We start from the raw sequence: 9,516 nt of genomic DNA, 5'->3' as shown, positions 1-9,516 counted from the left end.
GGTCCCACAGACAGGCCAAGTAGCAAGCTGGGGGTCCCACTGAGAGACACTTGGTGCTGGCTGCCGTGCAGTCAGAGTGGGCCAGGCAGCTGGGACCTAAGAGGAGCTGCTGGAGGAAGTGGAGCACCTTGAATGCCACCTGGACTCACGTCTGCCCCTGCCGCCCCCTTGGACCCGCACCCACCCCCCGGCCCCCGGCCTAGGCACCAGGAGAACCCTCTGTGTCCTTCCAACAAGCCCCAGGCAGGAGGGGCTTCACAAGCAGAAGCACCAGTCTCCTAAGTCCTCTACAAACAGCACCTGTGGGAGGGGCCAGAGAAAGAGACGACAAAGAGGGCTGTGTGTACACCACAGTCCAGGTCAGGCACGGAAAATCCTTCTGTGGCTTTTGCTGTTTGGCTGAGGCCCCTTCCTTCGAACTCACCGTTGGCAGAAGTCGGATGCCTTGGAGAGAAAAGAGGCTCAGCAGGCTTCCCCTGCCCGGGGGGGTCGAGTAGCGTCTGTGCTGTCCACTGCCAGGAAATGTGGGGGGTTCTGAGGACCCCACACACACACCCATTCAAGCAAACACACAAAATACACACGCAGACACACACGCACACAAATACACACCCGCCCAGGGACACACACAAATACATACCCATACACACATACACACAGACAAGCACACACAAATACCCACACACACACACAAATACCCACTCACACAGAGACACAAATACACACCCACTGACACATACACACTCATATACACACCCATCCACACAGAGACACACTCACACACAAATACCCATTCACATACACGCAAGTACACACCCACCCCCTCCAACAAATACACACCCGCCCAGAGACACGCACACACACACATACTCACCCATACATACACACACAAATACACGCCCACCCAGACACACACACACAAATACACACCCATTCACATACACGCAAATACACACCCACCCCACACACAAATACCCACACAGAGACACACACACAAATACACACCCACCCACAGAGACACACTCACAAACACCCACCACAGAAACACACACATACACACATACGTATATGCAAATACACACCCATACACAGACATACAAATACCCACACAGACACACACACTCACACCCACACACACACACATACACACACCTACCCCACAGAGACACATACACGGAGATGCACATACACAAATACACACACACATACATACACACACACGCACATAAAAACACACCCACACCTATCCACACAGGCAAATACACACAAACACACATAAATACACACCCACACACAGACACATCCACACACAGGCACACAGACTGGACAGGGGCCTCCTGGATGGGAGTGGGTCCTGGCACAGGGCTGATGGCACAGCAGCCCTCATCAAGGTCATCTGGGGAAGAGACTGGGGGGTCGCTGGGCACGGTGGCTCACGCCTATCATCCCAGCACTTTGGGAGGCTGGGGCAGGCGGATCACTTGAGGTCAGGAGTTCAAGACCAGCCTGGACAACATGGTGAAACCCTGTCTCTACTAAAAATACAAAAATTAGCCGAGCGTGCTGGTGTGCACGTGTACTCCCAGGTAGGCTGAGGTGGGAGGGTCGCTTAAGCCCAGGAGGTCGAGGCTGCAATGAGCTGAGATTGAGCCACTGCACTCCAGCCTGGGCAACAGAGCAAGACCCTGTCACAAAAGAAAAAAGGAGAGAGAAACTGAAGGGGCTGATACGTAAGGAGGAAGGCTGAGTGCTTCTGAGACATCCTTGGTGCTTCAGGCCTGTGTGAGGGAGGACTCTGCCAACTCTAACATTTAAGCAGAAATCCAGAAGTGAGGATTTTGTTTTAATCCTTCACTTTGCCTCCTCACTAGATTTCTGGAAGGAGTTATTTATGAGTGAAGAGCCAGAGAATCCATTAGCAAACTGATGCATGAAAGTGATTAGCTAGAGAAAGTTGTGAGACAAAACAGGGAAGCTGAGAGGCCAGAAATCTCCACCCAGGACGCTGAGCTCCTGGCGGATCCAATGAGTCCCTCCAGGACACCGTCCATCCTGGGATGAAGGCAGAGGGGTTGGAAGAAGGCGAGGCGGTCGCGGGAGAACAGGACCCTATGAAGGCGGGCCCACAGCAAAATGAGAGATGATTCTAGAGCATCCAGTCTTCTAGGGCAGCAAAACAACCTAAATTTTCTAAGAGGCCACCCAGCTGAGGGTGCCCCCTGGGAGGGCTGAGGTGTCGGGGTGACGGCTCCACTGCCCACTCACCTGCGACCTCAAAGCCCCTCTCCTCCATGGGGTGCTCCCGACAGCCACCTCCAGGGCAGGCTAGTGGCACCGGGACAAAGGCTGGCCTGACTGTGCCCCACCCAAGCAGACGGTCCTTCCCCCAGACCTGGCGCCAAACTGGAGTGAAAGCCCAACCACCTTGTCTCATAGGGAAACTGACACCAGATGCGAACTTCCAAATGGATCCCTCCCTGCAAGTGTGGAGCTGGCACTGCCAGGCACTGCTCTGGCCATGCTTCTAAGACACAGGCAGAGGGCGCTGCCCACCACACTGGCGATGGCCTCAAAGTCCCTGTTCATGCCTGGGACAGCGCCCAAGGACCCTGCTCATGCCTGGGACAGCCCCCAAGGACCCTGCTCATGCCTGGGACAGCCCCCAGGGCCCTGCTCATGCCTGGGACAGCCCCCAGGGCCCTGCTCATGCCTGGGACAGCCCCCAGGGCCCTGCTCATGCCTGGGACAGCGCCCAAGGACCCTGCTCATGCCTGGGACAGCCCCCAGGGCCCTGCTCATGCCTGGGACAGCGCCCAAGGACCCTGCTCATGCCTGGGACAGCCCCCAGGGCCCTGCTCATGCCTGGGACAGCCCCCAGGGCCCCCACTGGCTGCAGTCAGCAGCGGGCAGGGTGGTGGGGAAGGGTATGGACACTCCGTGGGCCGGAGCTGGGAGAACAAGGCCTATTATTGGACACCTGGTGGCCATGGCAACCACACAAGGATGCCTGAGACTGAAAATCTGTGGGCTTCAAGGAGCTCCAGCTCTTGCACTGGCTGAGTCACGGTGACTATATAACTCTTCCTCCCACTTTTGGGACACTTTTGAGAGGGACGGGGATCCTATCTAACTACACAGGATAGACATCGTCCAAGACTGTCCTGAGCAAGTCTGGACACCGTGACCCTAACGATGAAGATGTCCCGCAGACACTGCCCGGGGCAGGCACCATGCTCTCCCAACCTAACACAGCCAGATGTTTTTGTAAAGAACAATAAAAACAAATTACTAGAAAAGCAGACATAAAATACACGTTAAAAAAACTTACAGTTTTTATTATTACATTCCATCAATCCTACCAGAAGGGGGATCCCAGACTCCATGGCTCGTGGTTCACAGGGACCCAAGCAAGCATACGGTCAACAGCTCAAGCGGCAGCACTAGGTGGGATCTGGAGGTGCCTGAGTGGGACCCGGGGGCACCTGGGCGGTCCCCAGACATGCCTGAGTGAGATTCAGCCAGGGTTCTCTGAATCCAGTCTGTGTAGCTCAGCACCTGGGTGTAGACACCAGGCCGGAAAGGCCGGGCACAGCCGAATCCCCAGCTCACAATGCCGGCCTGGATCCACGTATCATTGATGGGGCAGACCAGCGGCCCCCCGGAGTCACCCTGGGGGAGAGAGAGGGAGGACCCCATGAGGTGTCCATTGAGGGAGATACCTGGGCCCCAAGTGCCTTCGAGAATCTGCTGCTGAGGCCAAGGAGCTAGGCAAGGACTCTGGTCCCTCTGGAGACCCTGAGGTGTGGGACATGGGGAGAGAGTCCAGGACAGGGTGAGCCTAAAGAGCCCACACAACTGGACGGGGTGACCAGGAGCTGCAGTCACCTGGCAGGAGTCTTTCTTGCCCTGGACAGAGCCAGCACAGAGCATGTCGTCCTGGATGAGGCGCTGGCCAGCCAGGCTGGGCTCTCCTAGGTGGTACATCAGCTCACACATGTTCGAGTCCAGGAGGGGCACAGCCACCTCCTGAAGGACACTCGCCAGGGCTGGATGTGATGGGGGGGCCAGCCTGAGCCCACCTCAAGCCTCGTCCCCATCTGGTGAGCCTCCTCCCTCTCACCTGTGATGGTAGCAGCCTGCACCTCCTACCTCTTCTCTGCCTACCCACCCTGCTCTTCTCAACTCCCAAACCAGGAGGCAGTGGGGTCAGGGAGCAGGGCTCAAGCCCAGATCCTGTCCCATGACCCTGGCTAATCTCATGACCTCTTAGCCTTGGCTTATTCATCCCAACACGGGCACAATCCTGGACACTGGCTCAAGATCCCCAAAATTCAATATGGTGGTCGCCTTGGCCAAGGGGAGTCCCACAGTCTGGACAGCATGGGTCCTGGCCCCAAGTGCTCCCAGCTTCAGGGTGGGGTGGGAGGGGAGAGAAGATAAACACGTGGACCAAGGTCTGTGGAGACCACTCAGGCTGGCTCCGCGTGGTCCCTGGGCTGGTCCTCCCTGACTAGGAGTAGGGGCTGGTGAGTGCATATTCCTCTTACCTCTCTCCTGGGTGGACCCCCAGCCCGTTACCCAGCACACGGTCCCAATGGCGAGGGGGGTCTGAGGTCCTGGGAGGCAGATGGGGCTGAACTGGGAGGCCTGCAAGGGGGAGTCCAGCTCCATCAGGGCAATGTCCCCGCTGGTGGTGGTCCCATGGTATGAGGAGTGGACCAGGAGCCTCCTCACAGCCACCAAGGCCGAGTGGGGCTCTGAAAGGGAGGGTGTCAGCCCTCCGACTTTAACATGGTAGAGCCTGGGATCCTTAGACCTGGGAGCGGAACGGAAACACGGCCCACTGCAGGCAGCCGCCGAGGGGAGGGGTGAGGAACACCCCCACCCAGCGCCACTCACCTCAGGAAGCAGTGGGCGGCCGTGAGCACCCAGCGTGGGTGGATGAGGGAGCCCCCACATACGTGCCCCACTGAGGTCAACCACAGGCCAACCTGCCACGGCCAGCGTCCTTCCTGGGTGTCTTGGCCTCCCACAATCCTCCCAGCCTCCTTGGAGTGGCCGCATTCTGCAGAGGGATGGGCGGGTGGCAGACCTCAGCTTTCTTCCCTCTCAGAAAGCCCCTCCCTCCCGGTCTCACTCTTTACCCTAACACCTCCTGACATCCCTCTGCCCTTGATGTCCAGGGATGAGGCTCCCAGGGCCAAGGGCCTCTGCATGTCCCCTGGGGCCAGTCCTCCCTGGCCAGGAGTAGGGGCTGGTTGAGTGCAGGGATGAGATGTCCACGGTACCTGAAGGCAGCACATCCCCATGGGCCCCTGGAAAGCAAGACAGCAAAGGGGAGCACACAGGCTGGCAGGGGGTGGGAGGGAGGAGAAGACAGAGGCGCATCCCTCACCTGGCAGCAGCCACAGCAGCAGAAGCAGGATGGGGCCTGCCCGAAGCCCCATGGCTCCTCTTCCCTACAGACACTGCACTGGGGTCAGAGTCCTTGGACGGCACCAGAGGTTGCGGGGGCGGGGGTGGCAGGTCATTAAACAGTGGCAATCACGCTGGAGCCCTCTGTGCCTGGCAAAACCCGCCCTCCTCAGATGCCGCTTGGGCTCCCGTCCCGCATGTTCCAGGGAGGTGGTTTAGAGGAGGCTGGGGATGCCAGGGCCCACTTCAAGCCCCTCCAAGGAGCCAGAGGTCAGAAGACCGGTCAGTCCACCCTACTGGGCTGCGATGTGGAAGCCCCACCCATCCTTCCCGCAGGCAGGAGACCCCCACTGCTTCACCCACTGGAAGCTCTGCTCAAGGCAGAGGTGGGGACCAACCCTCTTCACCCTGTCCCCAACCAGGAAGTGTGATGTCTCCACACAGGCCAGCCAGGCTGCCCCAGCCCACCTCCCGCCTCCCTTCGCACCACAAGGACCTGTAGCTCCTTCAGAGCCCTCCTGGGGCACACCGTATCTAAGGGGCTGGAACCTAGGGGAGCCCTATTCGTTGCTATGGGAACAAAGACAGCCAGGGTTCAGCCCCCCAGACAGGAAGGGTCGACTCAGGAGACAGGTTTTCCGGGTGCTACTTCCTCCTGCTGCTGCCACTGCCCAAAACCTTTGGCCCCCATCCCAGGACCAGGAGCAGAGGCGGAGCCAGTCCCGAGGCAGCTGAGGACCCCGCCATGCGCTTGGTGTTGTGCATGGCCTCCAGCCCGGACTGAAGTCGGCCTGACCCGAGAAGCCCAGGATCGCTGAGGAAGCTCCCCACTGTCGTCTCCTCTCAGCCCCACGCCCACCCATCCACAGGCAGCCGCGATGCTCACGCAGCCACGTCGCGGACCTCATCTCGGCCTCACTACGACTCTGCCAACAGGGGGCGCTGCAGGAGGCTACGCGGTCGCAGGGACTCCTTTCTGTCCGTTTCCGGCGGTTTTCTGGCAAACTTCCTGCGCTCTTCCGGAAGTTGAGGGTGGTTCGCTAAACTTCCGGTGGGCTCCAAGAGGGTTTCCGGCGGACTTCCTGTGCGATCGGGCGCGGTTCCAGTCAGTATGCGAGTCCTGTGAGCATCGTCTCAGCCTGGCCTCAGGTCCTAGAGGGTCTGGAAAATGAGTGGTCCCTCTCAGGAGCCAACCAAAAGACGTTCCCACTGACGATGGGACACTTGGAGCATCACTATGGGCAATAACTTGGAGTGATTTAAATACGTGAAATAAGGCCGGGTGCGGTGGCTCACGCCTGTGATCCCAGCACTGTGAGAGGCCTATGCGGACGGATCACCTGAGGTCAGGAGTTCGAGACCAGCCTGGCCAACATGGCGACACCCCGTCTATACTAAAAATACAAAAATTAGCTGGGCGTGGTGGTGGCACCTGTGATCCCAGCTACTCAGGAGGCTGAGGCAGGAGAATCACGTTAACCCAGAGGCAGAGGCTGCAGTGAGCCGAGATCGCGTCACTACACTCCAGCCTGGGTGACAGAATGAGACTCCATCTCAAAAAAAAGAAAGAAAGAGAGAAAGAAATCCATGAGTTCATAATATTACAAAAAAGACCTTTATCATTTTTGGAGTATGCTAAGGAAATAGTTCATTATTTTGAGGATAATTAGATGCAAAAAACATAAACATTTTTAAAAATAGAATGAAAGGGGCAACAAAAATAAATAGATGATGAAAAGTTTCTCTTTATGGAGGAATTTCTGCTAATAAATGGAACAGGAATATCACCATGTTGCAATCTAATGGACTAATTGGTCTAGGGAATAATCCTCAACAGCTGCTTCCATCACTAGGAGACAGTCAACTAGTGTGTACCCCCTGACACAGTTTTCTGGAAAAATCAGAGGCCTGCAAGGGGGAGTCCAGCTGCATCAGGGCAACATCCTCGCTGGTAGTGGTCCCATGGTATGAGGGGTGGACTAGTAGCTTCCTCACAACCACCAAGGCCGGAGTGTCAGCCCTCTGACTTTAACACAGTAGAGCCTGGGATCCACAGACTTGGGAGGGGAACAGAGACGCAGTCTGCTGCAGTCAGCCGCCCAGGCGAGGCAAGGAGTGCCTGAATTTGCCCAAGACTGCAGATCTGGGGTGTGGGACATAGGAACAGAGCCCAGAACAGGGAGAGCCTGAAGAGTCCACAAATCTGGACTGGGAATCCAGAAGGAAACACAGAAACAGAGGAATATGTTAGAGACAGCATGGGGGCACAACAAGCAAATCCGGATGGTGAGATTCAAGGACAAATGATCAGTTATTGGACAGTGACAAAGAAAAAAAAAGAGATGGAGGGGGCATCTCTAGAATAAAAGAAACTTAAGACGTATAGCAATCAACTGCAATGAATAAAGTTTATTTTGTAAGGGAAAATTGTGAAAGACTTTAAAGTGGACCCACAATAAGTAAATTCAATGGGGTTGTCTCTCATACTCTTCCAGGTTTTCTGATTCTATGGGGCTCCCTCCCTTTGAGCTATTTTAAGACTCTGTAAGTTGTAGATAACTGATAGGAATGCAGATTGTTCTTGTACATCTATTTAAGCAAGTTAAATTCAACATTGCTGATGTGTTAAATACGTTTCTACTCTGAATTTTCCTTTGAACCAGTTGTAACATCTCACTGATTCTGTCATTAATTGAGTTAAATAAAAACACAGGCTGGGTGCAGTGGCTTTTGTCTGTAATCCCAGAACTTTGGGAGGCTGAGAAGGTGGGATGATAGCTTGAGGCCAGGAGTTCAAAACCACCCTGGTATATATAGCAGACCCTGTCTCTCTAAAAGTAAAAAATTGACATGTGTTAACTTTATATTTGTATGAGTCATGATTTTATCTTTTTAGCACATCATCCTTTAACAATTTATATTCTGATTCAAACGCACACACTGGAAAACATAAAATGAGCTGGGAATAGGAAATATGAACATTAATTATATTTGATGTTGTTAATGAATTGTTGTTACTTTTGTTTAGCTTGATAATGATATTGTAGGTCTTTTTCATGCCCCTATCTTTTAGAGATATATACAGAAAAAAAAATATTTAATTGGTCTCAAAAATCCAGAGTGAAAATAGCCAGTCTCTGTGTCGCCCAGTTATGGTGAAATATAAATTAATGCACCTGAAACTGGCAGGTGTTCATTTTGTACTGGAAGGGAGGTAAGTAAGGTCAGCTTTATGATAATGCCAGCTTCCTCTAGATTTACAAGCAGAGATGTGTGTCCCTGGACAGGGGTGTTTATTAATTGGAATTTCTTGAGCAGTCCCTTTTACTTCTGCTAACATTAGGCTAGTGAGCACCATTGTTGTGGGGAGATGTGATGGAATATTTTGTTGGTGGACAGGTTAAGCCTGAAATGACCTTCTCAAGACCCCTTGATATGCAAATCTAAGAGATGGCATGAGTAAGTTTGCATAGGGCAACGAGCAGGTCTAAAAGGAACTGTCATTAAGCCTGTATGCGGTCCTCAGTGAAACAGCCACAACTTCCTGGTATGCAGATTAAACCAAGTGTCTCTTGGCTACATGTCATGATACACAAGTTAGGCGACAAACAATACCAACACAGATACATCTCTGCAGCACTTCCTATAGCCCATATCATTGCGGAACAGGAATTTGAAAGATGTAATTCGTATGTGGGAAATGTAAAGCAGCTGAAAGGATGGAATGCAAAATCCACCAACAGGAGAAAAACAAGAAATGGGAGTAAAACGAATAGTAAATAAAGCATTAAGTAGCTGAATAAGCTAGAGTTAGGAAACCAGTCACAAAAGCAGAGTTTAGTGAGGTTTGATATTATTAGAATTTCTCTTATTAACTGGAATAGTCCCAACGGCACCCATTAGCAAAAAGTAACCCCAAGGACTGCAAAGACAATTCTTCCTTGAGTGGTGTGAAAGGGAGGCTTAGTGTGCCCAGCTCCATTTTGCTCCTGTAAATCAAAAATAAAATACTAAGGCCCTCCAACCATCTGAATGGACCCCTGCTTTGGGCCAAGGGCATTCCAAAGTTAACCTGAAAAACTAGCTCAGGCCGTGATGGGA

The 9,516-nt window shown here is 53.7% G+C and overlaps 1 protein-coding gene across 8 annotated transcripts; it reads right to left on the bottom strand.

Annotated features, from left to right (window-relative positions):
* Nucleotides 1–3,308: 3,308 nt before the first annotated feature.
* On the bottom strand, nt 3,309–6,449 carry LOC100460091 (serine protease 30). Of its 8 annotated transcripts, none has more exons than XM_054534623.1 (7): nt 6,302–6,449; nt 5,396–5,559; nt 5,289–5,315; nt 4,900–5,065; nt 4,548–4,816; nt 3,886–4,046; nt 3,309–3,669 (listed from the first exon to the last, which is right to left on the bottom strand). In XM_054534623.1, the coding sequence occupies exons 2-7, from the start codon at nt 5,445–5,447 to the stop codon at nt 3,394–3,396; spliced, it is 951 nt and encodes a 316-aa protein (XP_054390598.1). In that variant the 5' UTR covers nt 5,448–5,559; nt 6,302–6,449; the 3' UTR covers nt 3,309–3,393. The 8 variants fall into 8 exon arrangements, with proteins under 8 accessions (XP_054390598.1, XP_054390596.1, XP_054390594.1 ...); XM_054534621.2 differs by having other exon boundaries at nt 5,396–5,565; nt 6,319–6,446; XM_054534619.1 differs by having other exon boundaries at nt 5,396–5,487; nt 6,319–6,439.
* Nucleotides 6,450–9,516: the final 3,067 nt, after the last annotated feature.

Source organism: Pongo abelii, chromosome 18, assembly GCF_028885655.2.
Source record: "Pongo abelii isolate AG06213 chromosome 18, NHGRI_mPonAbe1-v2.0_pri, whole genome shotgun sequence".
Lineage (NCBI taxonomy): Eukaryota > Metazoa > Chordata > Mammalia > Primates > Hominidae > Pongo > Pongo abelii.
Note: the sequence above shows the minus strand (reverse complement) of the source record. Positions and strands in the feature narration are given on the sequence as shown.